Source organism: Phodopus roborovskii, unplaced genomic scaffold (genome assembly GCF_943737965.1).
Source record: "Phodopus roborovskii unplaced genomic scaffold, PHOROB, whole genome shotgun sequence".
Classification (NCBI taxonomy): Eukaryota; Metazoa; Chordata; class Mammalia; order Rodentia; family Cricetidae; genus Phodopus; species Phodopus roborovskii.
The window spans coordinates 20,214,752-20,230,012 of record NW_026126447.1 but is presented as its reverse complement, the minus strand read 5'-3'; the positions used below and the strand labels follow the sequence as shown (position 1 = coordinate 20,230,012).

At 42.0% G+C, this 15,261-nt stretch overlaps 1 protein-coding gene across 1 annotated transcript in view; it reads right to left on the bottom strand.

The window, feature by feature from the left end:
• Positions 1-254: 254 nt before the first annotated feature.
• Adamtsl1 (ADAMTS like 1) overlaps positions 255-15,261 on the bottom strand; it is a 363,826-nt gene continuing 348,819 nt past the window's right edge. The window contains exons 25-29 of the mRNA XM_051188147.1: positions 14,843-15,023; positions 12,042-12,249; positions 3,201-3,310; positions 2,304-2,524; positions 255-873 (exon numbers count right to left, since the gene is read on the bottom strand). Of these exons, the coding sequence (XP_051044104.1) occupies positions 767-873; positions 2,304-2,524; positions 3,201-3,310; positions 12,042-12,249; positions 14,843-15,023 (827 nt within the window). The 3' untranslated portion in view covers positions 255-766. The remainder of the gene's footprint in view (positions 874-2,303; positions 2,525-3,200; positions 3,311-12,041; positions 12,250-14,842; positions 15,024-15,261) is intronic.

Genomic DNA, 15,261 nt, shown 5'->3' with positions numbered 1-15,261 from the left:
TACTTGGTAGAGTAGAGAGTAGAGGCATTCCCATAACCACATGAAGGGCACACTTTCTATCATGCAGCATGGGTACCCCGCAAAGATGCTGAATACCCTTCCCACCTTTGCTGAACCTACAGAACAGCCCCTTTACCACGGCACAGCCCTGTCAGATGGGTTTCATGTGGCTGCTTGAAGATCTGGTCTGCTAGCTTCTCTCACCAAGGAGCGTGTATGCACCCGGCCCCTCCCCACACAAGCTTTCCTCTCCTGTCTCTTGCCTGTTCTGCTGGTCTTCTTTCTTGTTCCCCTCCCCCTCCAGAAGAACTGAATTCTGGCCTGGTTTCTGCTCTAGCATGGTGTTCCCCTTGTTCTTATCATCATACCACCCATGAAGCAAAAGAATGATACTCCTGGTTAGCCTGTGCCTGTGTTATAAACCCCAGCTCCCTGCTGTCCCTATGGACTATGGCTTTCTCTTCCTGTGTCTCTGAGACCCTGACGGGGAAGGAGCCAGCTCTACAAGGGAGCTGCTGTCTCCCTGGCCTGCTCTGCAACCTCCTTTGGACATCTCCCTTTTTTTTTTTCTCCTGTTCTCAACACTTGTTCCAGCTAACTGAATAAGAAAACATGCCAAGGTCCTTAGGAGCATGGGTGCAGGTGGACGTGGGTGTGTGGGGAGGGGCAAATAAATAAATAAAAGGAAGAAAGTATAAGTCATGTCCAAGGTGGTTGTATGAGTCCTTTGTGTGGCCAGGGCAGAGTTCATCCCTGTGCCCTGTCTTCATGCTTTACCACATGTTCCACAGCAGCGAGATCGGAACTGGCCGAGCTGGCAGAGTTTCAACTGTCTCACCTTCTCGCAGTACCTGGTGGTGTCTCTGCACTCAGCTGGGAAAGCAGGAGGGAGGAGGGGGACAGAGAGGAGACGTGAGATGGAGGCTCATGGGTGCAGCTGCTGCCACTGAGCAGCCTAGCTACTTGGCAAGATGCCTGTGGGGGTCTACCTTGCCCATGGTTCTACAGCCCCTTTACACAGCCTTCCCTCAGGCAGAGCTCAGCCCTTTGCTACTCCCTTCCCCACCAGCCTGCAGCTGTCTGGCGGATTGATGGGGCCCCGATCTCAGGGCCGCTTTGGCTTCTGATAACCTCGGCTACTTCAAAATGGTAATTTTAATCCCTTCCTCTTGGAATAACCTCACTTCCTCGCTTGCTGTTTCCGCAAGTGGTTTTTTTGAATTTTAGTGAGAGATGGTTACCAGAGGACAGAATTCCGTTCCTTGTGAGAAAGCATACAGGCAAGGACCTGGCTGAAGGTCCACATCCTCAGGTACTTGGCCCTCACTTTCCCTGCTTTCTTTTCTCTACCCAGGCCTCTTCTTCAGCTCATCGGCCTTCCAGACATTGCGGTTCTTAAACACCAGTGCAGCCTGGAGCTGGTAAGCTTTCTAACTCCTTGCACCACACACCGGTACTTTCTGACAATGGCAACCATCTGACAGGAACACCAGCACTTCACCACGGCGAAAGGTTCACATGTCTCTCGGTGGGTCGTCTGCCTCAGCGTGGGGAACTGATTGCTCACTGATGTTCACTGACGGGGAATATTGAACTCTTACACTTTTTTTTTGTCTATTCTTTGCAAGGATTTATCCACCACCTTTAGTGAGGAAATAGCTCCAATTTGGGTTTTGGGTTCTAAGGAGGAGAGACTAGATCCCTACCTGATTAGAATACAAATACTGGTATGGGGCTAAGAGGCTCCAGACCTGAGGCTGGAGGGAATAGAATGACTATCAGGACCCAGGGGCATGGTCTCCCGTTCCATTCCAGTGGATGCATACAGGCTGGGAAGGAGGGGGGTCAGCAGGTCCATGTTTGGTATGAAGCCGAACATTGGTGGGTGCAGAGCTGGCTGAGTAGCAGACATTCTGGGTGCTTCTTCGGTGTTACAGGATTCTGTCTTTTGTAGCTTGGTCCCTGGGAACCATTGTTTAGTCTTCCCCTGTGGGCATCAGCCAGGTTGACTGCAGGGGAGTCGGAGGCCAATTTTATCCAGCCCTTGGCTCTCTCTGAGCTCAGGATAAAGACAGTGGAAGCCCCTGGGACACATCCTGGCACTTTTTGTGGCCTGAACATGTGTACACATATCCTTGCACACACCCATGTACCCCATTTAAAATGTTCAATTTTGGCCCCAGCTCACAATCCTTAGGGAACTTGATCCAGTGCCCTGTGTTTGGGCTCAGTCCCAGGGATTGCCCTCTGTACCCGATGACCTGTGGGGAATTTGCAGAATGTTCTTTGGGATTGGAACGTACTGTTTTCACATGGTGTGATGTTGCAGCGTTGCCAGTTGGCGGGCCTGGGCCCCCAGGAACACAGGTGCTCAGGTACGGCCTTGTTGGTGCGGGCGTGAACACACTCCACCCGTCGAGACTGGAAGCCATAGTTGCCACAGGTCGCTGTACACAGGGTCCATAGGCTGACCCTCCAGTGTACACTGCAGGCCTCTGACCAGCAGTTTTGGGTGCTCACAGGCCTGTAGGAGGAGGGTGGCAGAGTTAAGGCCTGTCTCTGTGGGAACTAGATGTGAAAACATACTAAATACCCAGAGATGTAGGTAAGTTGGGATGGTGCTCTTTGCTTGTGAATGAATGAATGAGCATGAACCTTTAGGAGGCCACTCTGCTGAGCATCTATCTGTTGTAGAATATTCCTTTATACCATGTGAAGATGTGTCATTGTGATTGGTTTAATAAAGAGCTGAATGGCCATTAACTAGGCCTGCAGGAACTGGTTAGGCAGACTTTGAGGACAGAGCTCTGGGAAGAAGAGATAAGTATATCCCCTTGTAGATGACTCCTTTTACAATATGAACTTGTGAAACTCTTGTGGTATGGTGGCCATGGTACAAGCACCTCACGTTCACCTAGAGATTGGTGTGGATCTCTTGTGGAATCAGACCTCTCTAATGAACAACACTTATGCGTGCTTCAAAGCCCCACCTGGCTCATTCAACAAACACAGGGCCACAGGGCTTGCAAGAGGTCAAGGGCTTGGCATAAGATGGAGGAGGGCAGGACGGCTGACCCCTTGTGGATGACCTGAGTAGCAAAAACATTCTTCATAATGTTTTTTTTTTTTTTTTTTTTTTTTTTTTTTTTTGTGCTGTTGATATTGGGGCTGGTTAGAGGATGACAAGGGCTTTATCTTACCTTGGGAGAGCACCACATTGCTCTGATGGTAAGGTGATGCCATCCCTGGTCTGGCAAAAGACTTGTCTGTGTTGCACAGCAAGGCGAGGGCCTATGCAAGGCCCATTGCACTGGGAGGGAAAAAGGAGATGCATAGCATGTGAACCATGTCTGAGGTGGAAGTTGCAATGCTCAGGCTACTCGAGGCAGGAGCACTGAGTAGGATCTTATTAAGTCTGTAGATCGTCTTTCCCTTCTTGGTTGACCAAATAGCAGAGACTCACTGGCATGTACTTCGTGCCACATTGGCTCAGTTAACTGTCCTATAGTCTGTGGGCATTTTGCTAGCCAATGGTCAGAAGTAGGGTAGCTTAGACCACAGAAGGCTGACCCCGATTAACCCATGGAAGTATTTTGTCATGTGCTGGGATTGTGGTAATTTCAGACATGGAAACATCTCAATGTCATCTCAGATAAAATTGATCGTTTTAACAACTTAAAATAACTTTCTGTAAATTACAATACATGTAGGACAATGTGAACAAAACCGAACAAACAGTGGTGAAACTTGAGAAAATGAATATAGAGAGGCATGACCCTCTACATGGTGCTTCCCCACCTTAGATGCGACCTGTTCCTGGTTTAACATGCTGTCCACCATCTTAACATCTATTACTGTTTTTGGCTAAGGACTCTGAAAGTTATGTGCCCCCCAGCTGTATATGGGCAAAGGAAAAAAAATAAACAAAACACACACCAAGTAACTCAGCACACCTCCACCTACTCCTCCTCTCCAGACACAACTGATGCCAAGATCAAAAATTTAATGTTCATCTGGCTTTGATGCTTAGTAGCTTTGCAATTATAATTAACGAAAACAGTACTGCTACAAACATTTGGTGTGTGCTGCTTCATGCTTCCCAGCATGCAACTTTGCTGGATATGTGTGTGCATGGCATGTATATGTCCATATTTAAGAGGCATCGTCTACTTAGGACTACAAGTCCATTTGCCTATTTCTTCTCCAGCCACATGGAATTTAAACATTAAGCATTCTATTAAGTACATACTTGTATCTTATCTTGGCTTGATTTGCATCCACTGTCTACTGAAACTATTATGTTTTTATTGGATAACCTTTCACTTAAAGTCTTCCTCACTTTTGTACCTCATTCTTTAGTGTCAATTATTTTATATGTTTCTTGTGTGTTTTAGACATGCCCCTTGCTTGGCTAGGGGTTTTAATTGTAATTGTTTTCTCTCATGAAGTTCACCCCACTCACTCAAATGTTTTCCCATGAAGCCCAGACTTTGATTTAGTTCAATTTATTAATCACAACCAATCATGGTTTGTGTTGATTTTATATGAATTACTCTGAGATACATATGTGGTCACTTGTAAGATGGAGTCTCAGAGTTATATTGATTTGCATTTCCCTGATGGCCAAGGATGTTGAACATTTCTTTAAGTATTTCTCAGCCATTTGAGATTCCACTGTTGAGAAATCTGTTTAGATCTGTACCCCATTTTTTAAAAATTGGATTATTTGGTTTGTTGATGTCTAGTTTCTGGAGTTCTTTATATATCTTGGATATTAGCTCTCTTTCAGATGTGGAGTTGGTGAAAATATTTTCCCACTCTGTAGGCTGGGAATTTTGTCTTATTATATCCTTTGCCTTACAGAAGTTTTTCAGTTTCATGAGGTTCCATTTATTAATTGTTGGTGTTAGTGTCTGCACTATTGGTGTTCTGTTCAGGAAGTTGCCTTCTGTGTCAATGAGTTCAGGCTATTCCCCACTTTCTCTTCTATCAGGCTCAGTGTACTGGTTTTATGTTGAGGTCTCTGATCCACTTGGACTTGAGTTTTTATGCAGGGTGATAGAAATGGATCTATTTGCATTCTTCTACATGTAGACATCCAGTTGGAGTGGTAACATTTGTTGAAATGCATTTATTTTTTTCCATTGTATATTTCTGTGTCCTTTATCAAAAATAAGGTGTCCATAGTTGTATGGATTTATATCTAATCTTTGATGCTATTAATAAACCTGCCTGTTTTTATGCTAATACAATGTGGTTTTTTTTATTACTATAGATCTGTAGCATATATGGTTTTAAACTAGGGATGGTTCTTTTATTGGTTGGAAGTTATTTTATTGTTCCAGCTTATTGCTATCCTGGATTTTTTGTTTTTCTATATGGAGTGTTGTCCTTTTAAGGTCCTTACACAATTGTGTTGAATGGGCTGGAGAGTTGGCTCAGCAGTTAAGAACACTGGCTATTCTTCCAAAGGACCCATGTTCAATTCCCAGTATCTGCACAACAGCTTACAACTGTCTGTAACTCCAAGATCTGACACCCTCATACAGATATACATGCAGGCAAAACATCAATATAGATAAAATAAAGAATTGTGTTGAAATTTTGATGGGGATTGTATTGAATATGTAATGTAGATTGCTTTTGGTAAGATGGCCAGTTTTACTATGTTGATCCAACTGATTCATGAGCTTGGGAGATTTATTTTTTATCATACAAGTTTTTCACTTGCTTGGTTAGAGTTATCCCAAGATGTTTTATATTGTTTGTGGCTATTTTGAAAGGTATTGTTTCCCTGATTTCTTTCTCAGTCCATTTGCCATTTGTATATAGGAGGACCACTGATTTCTTTTGAGTTAATATGGTATCCAGTCACTTTGCTGAAGGTGTTAGTCAACTGTAGGAGTTCCCTAGTACAATTTTTTGGATCACTTATATATACTATCATATCATCTGCAAATAATGATACTTTGACTTCTTCCTTTTCAATATGCATTCTCCTGGATTCCTGTAGTTTTCTTACTGCTTGAGCTAGAACTTCAAGTTCTATATTGAATATATATGGAGGGAGTAGACAGCCTTGTCTTGTTCCTGATTTTAGTGGGATTGCTTTGAGTTTCTTTCCATTTAATTTGATGTTGGCTATAGGCTTGTTGTAAAATACCTTTATTTGTTTATATCTATCGCTTGTATCCCTGATCTCTCTAAGACTTTTATCATGAAAGGGGTGTTGGCTTTTTCAACATCTAATGAAATGATCATGTAGTTTTACTTCTTTCTGTTTGTTTCTATGGTGATTCCACATTTGCAGATTTTCATATGTTGAACCATTCCTGCATCTTTGGAAAAAAGCCTACTTGATCATAGTGGATGAACTTTTGATGTGTTCTTAGATTCAGTTTGCAAGTATTTTATTGAGCATTTTTTTGCATCATTGTTCATGAGGGAAATTGATTTGTAATTCTCTTTGTTAAACCATCATGTAGTTTGGAGATCAGGATGATTGTGGACTCATGCAATGGATTTGGCAATGTTCCTTCTGTTTCTATTTTGTAGAATAATTCAAGGAATATGGGCATTAGCTCTTCTTTGAAAGTCTGGTAGAAATTTGTGCCTCAAACTGTCTGGCCCTGGGCTTGTTTTGGTTGGGAGACTTTTAATGATTGTGTCTATTTGATTTTGATTTAATTTTTGTAGGTGGTATCTATCAAGAAGATTGTCCATTTCTTTTAGATTTTTCAGTTTTGAAGAGTACATGTTTTTGAAGTATGATCTTAACATTCTCTGGATTTCCTTGGTGTCTGTTGTTATGTCTCTCTTTTCATTTCATTTTGTTAATTTGGATATTCTCTTTTACTTAGTTTGGATAAAGGTTTGTCTATCATGTTGATTTTCTCAAAGAACTCTGTTTCATTGATTATTTGTATTGTTCTCTTTGTTTCTATTTAATTGGTCTTATCTGTTTATTTCCTGCCATCTACCTGGCTTGCTTTTTGTTCTAGAGCGTTCAGGTGTGCTGTTAAGTTGCTAGTATGACATCTTCTCAATTTCTTTGTGAAGGCACTTAGTGCTATGAGCTTTTCTCTGAGCACTTGCTTTCTTTGTGTGTCTTAAGTTTGGTTTGTACATTCATTTTCATTGAATTTGGGTATGTTATACATTCATTGAATTCTAGGAAGTCTTTATTTCTGCCTTGACCCAGGGATAATTCAGCAGAGAGTTGTTCAGTTTCTATGAGTTTGTAGGCTTACTGTTGTTGTTGATAACCAGCTTTAATCCTTGGTCTGATAGAATTCAGGGGGTTATTTCAATTATCTTGTACCTGTTGAGACTTGCTTTGTCATCAATTATGTAGTCAATTTTGGTAATGAGAAGAAGGTATATTCTTTTGTGTTTGGGTGAGATGTTCTGTAGTTATCTTTTAGGTCCATTTGAGTCATAAAGCTATTATTAGCTTTATTATTTCTGTTTAGTTTTTGTCTGGATGATCTATCCACTGGTGAGAGTGGGGTATTGAAGTCTCTCATTATTAATGTATGAGGGTCAATGTATGATTTAATCTTTAGTAATGTCATTGGATTTTTCTTTTGATGAGCATGAAGTATCCTTCCCTGTCTCTTTGGATTAATTTTGGTTTGAAGTCTATTTTGTTAGATATTAAAATGGCTAATATCTCCAGTTTGCTTCTTAGATCCATTTGCTTGGAAAAATCTTTTTCTAACCCTTTTGAGGTAATGCCTGTCTTTGATGTTGAGGGGTGTTTCTTGTATGCAGCAGAAGGATGGTCCTGTTTTCATATCCATTCTGTTAGTTTGTGTCCTTTTATTGGGGAATTATGTCCATTGATAATTGAGATGTTACTGATCAATGATTGTTAATTCCTGTTATTTTGTTGTTATTGGTAGTGTTTTGGTTTTAAAACCTCCTTGGGTTGGAGTTTTCTTTCTAGTATCTTCTGTAGGGCTGGATTTGTAGTTAGATATTGTTTGATTTGACAGTATCATGGAATATCATATTTTCTCCATCTATGGTGATTGAAAAATTTTCCGGGTATAGTAGTTTGGGCTGGCATCTGTCCAAGCCTTCCTGGACTTTAAAATCTCAGTTAAGAAGTTAGGCGTAATTCTAATAGGTCTACCTTTATATGCTACTTGGCCCCTTTCCCTTGCAGATTTTAATGTTCTTTCTTTGTTCTGTATGTTTGGTGTCTTGACTATTAAGTGGGTCTTTCTCTTCTGGTCTAATCTATTTGTTGTTCTGTATGCTTCTTGCCCCGTTATAAGCATGTCCTTCTTTAGCTGATGAAAAATTTCTTCTGTGATCTTGTTGAAAATATTTTTTTTTGGTCTTTGACTGAGATTCTTCTTTCTTCTCTATTCCTATTATTCTCAGGTTTGATCTTTTCATAGGGTCCCAGATATTCCGGGTGTTTTTTGTCAGGAAGGTTTCAGATTTAGCATTTTCTTTGACCAATGTATCTACTTCTTCTAGTAGAAGTGTCTTCAATGCCTGAGAGTTTCCCTTCCATCTCTTGTAGTCTGCTGGTGATGCCTGCATCTGTAGTTCTTGTTCACATACCTAGATTTTCCATTTCTAGAATCCCCTTAGTTTGTGTTTTCTTTATTGCTTCTATTTCCATTTTCAGGTCTTGAACAGTTTTGTTTCTTTCAACTTTTTTCTTGGCTTTCTTTAAGGGATTTTTTTTTTCCATTTTCTGCCTAAGGACTTCTATCATAAACCAATCATAAGATTGGTTTAAAGGTCCTTTTTCTTGTGCTTCAGCTATGTTGGAATTTTCAGGGTTTGCTGTAGTAGAATAACTGGGTTTTAGAGGTGACATTGCCCTGGCTGTTGTTGTGTTCTTATACTGGCATCTAGGCATCTGGGTTTGAGATAATTATAGGTGTAGGTACTGATTTCTGAGTTTGTTGGGTGGGTGTTTTATTCCTTGGTTTCTATTTCCTCTTTGGTCTTATGGTCTTTGTGGCCTGGGATTCTGGTGGTCCATCAAGGAGTCCCCCCTTGATTTAGGGTTTGTTCTCCTGGCTGGCCTGCACCTGAGCAGTGGGTATCTGCCTGAGTTGGGGACAGGGCACAGCAGCAGGGGTGAATGGTGGGGCAGAAAAGGGGTGGCAGTGGTTTGGGTGTTTGGGAACTGAACAAGGGCATGGGGGATTTCCTTAGGCAGGCTGGCGGCTTACCTGCTCTTCTGACTGGCTACAGTTATATGTATGTGAGTGTGTTGTATGTGCACCATGTCCATCAGGAGGGCAATGAACTCCCTGGAGCTGGAATTATAGGTGTTTGTGAACCACCCTATGGAGATGCTGGGAGAGGGGTCCGTCAGGAATGAGCATTCTCAACCATGGAACCATGGCTCCAACCAAAATGATGTAATCTTATGGGACCACTATTGTATTTTATGGTTAGTCATTGGTTGGGGTGTCACTGACACATGACAATGCTGTTTTTGTATACATAGCACAACTGTTATTCTTGGGTCATGCTGTAATTGTTTTTCATTTTTTTCACATTCCTCCCTCTACCTTCTCCTTTGTTTTAGTTACCATATTTTATTTCCTTTTCCTATGGGCAACACACTTGGAAATTCAATTTCTTCTTTAAACTTTTCTTTCTCCCAGTGTGGAAAATAGAATGCAGGTCTTGTACATACTAGGAGAGTGCTCTACCATTGAATTTTGCCCCAACCCACACCAAACTTATTATTTATTCAATAATAATCATCCTAAAGAGTATCAAATGGTGATACATTGTGGGATTTTTTTTCTTTTGAGAAAGCACTTTTCTATGTAGCTCATTCTGGCCTGGAGCCTTTGACAGTCAGTTGGCCTTCACAGTAATGCACTGTGGTTGACTTACATTTCTATAATATTTACCCAATACAATGACTATTTAAATTCTTGCCCGAGGAAAGGTTTTTTTGTTTGCTTGTTATTTTGTTAAGCTGTAGGAATTTTAAGCCATTATGGATTTGTTCACTTCTGATTAGGGTTATGCTTTTAAGTATGTTCTCCTATGCCACAGGCTGCCTTTTTACTTACTCTATGGGTTTTCGTGCGTCAACAGGATACTATAATGTTGATGTGTTTTTGTTGTCTGGTATGGTTTATTTAGATAATCTAGATTTTCTGAGTTTGTATGTTTGAAATTTAACTCCTGTTTTCTGGAGGAGGAGAGCAGCACTTTGGGAGATAATTAAGGCTGGGATGAGGTGTTTAGGGAGATACCTCCCTGATGAGATTAGTGGCTTTGTAAGACATGTGCTTGCAGGCCTGTTTTTCACACAATGTGGTGTCTTTTTTTTTTTTTTAACCATATAGGCACCACCCCTTGATAACAAACTTCAACTTCCAGAACTGTAAGATATAATTTTCCTTATAAATTATTCATACGTAGAATCTTGTTACAGCAACATAAATTAACTAAGACAGTGTCATATCTAAGAAGTTATTGCCAACCCTGATGTCAGGAAAGGTTCCCTCTAAGAGTTTTATTTTTCATGGTGTAAGGGATGAGCTTTATTTTTTGGCATTGCTCCAATATCATATGTTGAAAAATGATTATTTCCCTACTAAAATGGTCTTGGCACTCTGTTGAAATCACTTGGTCTTTATAAAAAAAAAAAACTCTCAAACAAACATGTATTATATTGCATGTCAAACAGGCATGTATAGAGAGCTAATTCTAACAAGTTAAAATTTTCCAGTTGCCTAAAATATTCTAGAAGTCAGAAAAAAAATCACTCTGCCAATTAGTGCCAGTCCCAGACAAACCAACAATAGCCAGACTGATGCTGCTATCTGTGTTGGATACCACCTGAAGATCAATCAGGCTGTTGGTATCTCTTGTATACATGGTAGATCTCCAATATCTTTTGACCAGAGATTTTGGGATTAAACAGTGTATATGCAATGCTATTATTTTCTATAAGCACCTATATACACCTGGTTCTTGTGTGTGTGAACAATATAAGATTGTAGAGGGAAGCTTCAGGGCATTTGGAGAATCAGGTGTACAAGTAGGGAGACTGTTCTCAGTATCTTTTAACAGACCTTAGGACAGAGGGTTCTGACAGTTACGTAGTCTCACCTGGACCAGACATGGAACTACACCCTTGACTACATTCCCCTTGACTTCCTTTCACCCACAGAATCTTCTGTTTGTGGTGGTCTCCTTTAAAAATCACAGCTACACATAATACTTCCTCTCAGTGGATGAAGTGGATGAAGTTAATATGGTACCTCCATTATATACAAAGGAGGCTCCATCCTTTGGCTTCTGGCTAAACGAGGACCTCTGTTGATCTTGTGATAGCTAACATGTTTTAAGTTTAAATTACTGTGCTTAAGAGGTCTATAAAACAAAAAATGCCTCTAACCTGTAAGCCTCACATGCTCAAGGACAAACAGCTTCCCAGAATGCTGGGAGCCTTCCTTCCTTCCTTCCTCTATCGTTCCCAGTTCCCTCTCCAGGCCCATAGTAATCTCGGGACTTTCTATGTTAACTTCTAGGCACGGAACTAGGTTTCAAGGTGATCCAGCTAGGCTTCACCTTTTCTTGGCTTGGGACGATGGTTTCCAATGCTTGAGTCCCTCTACAGTGCAGTTGACTCACATATTTGGGATGTATAGCCTGGATGTCATTGTTTTAAAAGTTTCTCTAGTGAATTTTCTGTTCTGTGAACTTGTTGAGAACCCTGGCCCACAGCAACAACAATGCATTCTCCAGGAATTCTCCTCTGAAGTTCCCAGAACCATCTGTAGCACAGTTCTAGGAAGTGGTCTTGGGATCACAGAATGAAAAACAATGGGTCTGAGCTGTGGGCTTATGCCTCAGAACACCCCAAACTCCTTAGGATGGGGGATGCAGGAGTGGCAGTGGGTGGGGCTAGTGAAATGGGAATGTGAGAGGAAGTGGCATGGTATATGTATCTGCAGATTGGCCCTCAATACCAAAAAAAAAAAAAAAAAAAAAAACAAAAAAAAAAAAAAAAAAAAAAAAACACCTGTCTGGCTGCTCACCTGGCCCCAGCTGGAGAAAGCCCATTCCACACACAGTTGCTGGTTACAGGCCTGAGTGTCCACAGGCCGTTTGGCCAGTTGGGTGCACATGTCATTGGACACTGGGGTAGAAATCCCAGATGCTTTCAACTTCTGACAGGTCACCCGGCGGGTCTGGACACCTCCACCACAGCTCCGGGTACAGGCAGACCAGGAAGTCACCATCCATCTGAGGAGAAGGAGGACAACTGTAGATGGTAAGGCCAGAGGGAGACCTTGCTTATCCCTCTCAGCACACACAGATGTTGATATGAGGGGATTTACTCAGAAAAATGCAACAAGTCCACATAGGTCTCTGGAGCCTGTGAATGCTAACTTGCTTGTAGATAAGGGCTTTTCGTTGTTTGTTTGTGAGACAGAGTCTCACTGTGTGACACAGCTTGGCTTTGGACATGTGATGCTCCTGGCTTGAGTGCTGGAGTTACAGGCATCCACTGTAGTTAGGATTTGGAAGTGAGTATATAAGTAGACCCTACAAGCTCTTATTAGAAGGAAATGCATATAGGGGAGAGGTAGCAGCATGACCAGGGACCAGGAACTTTTAGAGGTACTGGAATGTGGGAGTGACAAGGAGCAAATTCACCCCTTGAGTCTTTACAAAGGGCACATGTCCCCATGGATGGCTCATGGCTTGAGTTCTTGTATCCTCAGGAAATTGGTAAAATAGGGACATTGACAAGGAAAGACTATATTGAGGGTTGACTGCCTTGTGGTCCCCACACTAATAAAACTGTGGATAGAAAGCTTTTAGTTAGAAACTCATAGTACAGTATGTTATCAGGGCAGGGTGTTTTCCTAGGAAAGTCAGGTCCAAACATATTACCTTTTAACCTAGGAGATAATCTGGGTTTCACTGAGGTCAAGGTTTTGTCTGGAACTTTGTTCTATCTTCTAGATTTCTAGGGTAATTCCTACCATTAGTAAGTCAGTGTAGAAGTATATATTTCTTGGAGAGTTAGTTACATGTGCAGTATAAAAACCCAGTCTCAGAATGTTAGGATTCAAGTATAATTTAAGTTCCTAGAAGAAAAACTAGCCAAGACTATGTATGACAAATGGGCTTTTCTCTGAAAGCCATTTTAGAATTTGGGGACATTGCAAAGTCCTTAGTCCACAGTATATATGTAATCATTCAGGAGCCCTCTTCTACATGTGTGCACATACAGATAATTTTCAGGGAGTAGACCAGTTAAGAGGCATGGTACTTTCTAGCCAATCTTATAGACTTTAGAACACCTCACCAGTTAAGATACCTGGAGTCTGGGACTAGAACTGCAAAGTAGATTAACACAAATAGCTATCTGGGTTAGAGCAGACACAGAAGGATAATCAGAGCAATGCCTGTATTAGTACAACAGAGGATGCTAATGCGGTCCTCAAGCTCAACTGGCACTCTAGCGTTTCCTTGGCCAAGTGGGACCACATTTGATTTTTAAAAGAAGTATATGGAGGGAAGGGATTCCTTCTTGCATCAGGATATGCAACTGACTTAAAGTTTGTGGCTATTTCTTTCCTCTTTGGCCTGAGTAGTATGACATTATGTGGATTTCTAGGCTAAGAGAACACCATATTTAGGAAGTAGGCACAAGGTGTTTTAAAGCCACTGGAAGCATTGAAACCTAAGAGGAGATGGCCATTGCCATTTCAGTTGCTGAAGTAAATTAGGTTGATTAACTCTGACCATCACCAAATCAAATCACAGAGTTCCTGGCATGTAAAAGATCTCTTCTTCATTTCATGCAGCTTGGCAAGGGCAGTCTTCCAGATCCTTCTGTCCCTGGTGAATGTCAGGCCTGCATTTCAATCAACTTTGATTTCTAAATATACATTTCAGTGAAGTTTTCAGGAGCTGGGGTGGGAGTTTTTGAGAAAGCAGAGCTATGGACTACGTTACCGTTCAGGAAGGGTATAAAAGGACATTAATCATTCCGGTGGAAACCTTCCCGTCAGCAAGTCAAACTGCTGATATTAATGAGTGTGTTTCATATTTCATGGAGTCTCTCCTAGTCTCAGCTGCTCCCTGTGACTCAGCTGGCAAAACACAAAGCAGTTGCCTGAATAGTATATAGCAAAGTCCTACAGATGGGTCATAAAAGGGCATTTCAGGTCCTTGCCAAGTCTCCCGGGTTGCAGAGTGCCGTGCTGGTGCCAACCCCATCCGTTACCTGTTAGCTACTGCCTGAAGACTTAGGGATATGAGCTTTGTGGGACTCAGGACTTCTTGAAGCCTACACTAGGAAAGGAGATGGTGGGTGCGTTGCAGCCTAAATACAAATCTCAAGTGCAGGGACTGCATCTAGAGTTAGAGCAGCTGCAGAAAAATGGAGATGCATTCCAACTTTAGATGCAACTGCTTGTAAAAAAAGGTAAGTTTTCCCAGACTAAACCAGAGCACTGGCTAGCAGAGGTATTTTAGACAGAAAGGAAAAAGTTGGAGTTGAGCCCAGTAGCCCTGGTCTCAACATTTCAATAGGGAATATGTTTCATACAACCCAGAAAGTCAGGTTATTATTGCAGGATGGGCGTTACCTTGGGCCCCATCCTAAGATGTACTTCTTTACTGGGCAGACTCTCAGGACTTGACAGCTTAGGTAACTTCAGCTGGCTGAAGGGTGAGGGAATAAGGAGAACTGAAAACAGAGGCCTACTCTGAGGATATTGCCAGTATGTTGGACAGGAACAGCTCCTTGAATGCCATCTCTTTCTGTATGGTGCTAATAATAGTCAGGGTCGGTGGATGGGAGCAGGAAGGGTACACCTACCGAGAAGGACAATCTCTCCGGTTGCAGGCAACGGGCTGCACGGCGGGCCGGGGCTTTCCAGCACAGTGCTCAGGGTCAACATCTGTGTTGTTCAGTAAACACCTGAGGCGGGGTTGATGAACCCCTCTATTACCGCAAGATGCTGAGCAGGTCGAGAGTCTGTCCACAGACCACCAGTAATCTGTCATGGGGGGAAGAAGTCATGGTGTTACTGTCCACAATTGTCCTTCTAAGGGCAGGGGAGTGGGGCAGTGACATTCCAATAAACTTGGGCAAGGCCAATGGGCTCCAAGAGCCTCAGTGGACTCACCCAGAAAAGGAACACAGCCTCTCACCTCATGAAGTACAGTGAGGACTGAGTAAAACGGAAGGGAAGGGCCTAGCTCCGTAAGTACCAGGCACAGTATCTATCTAACAGC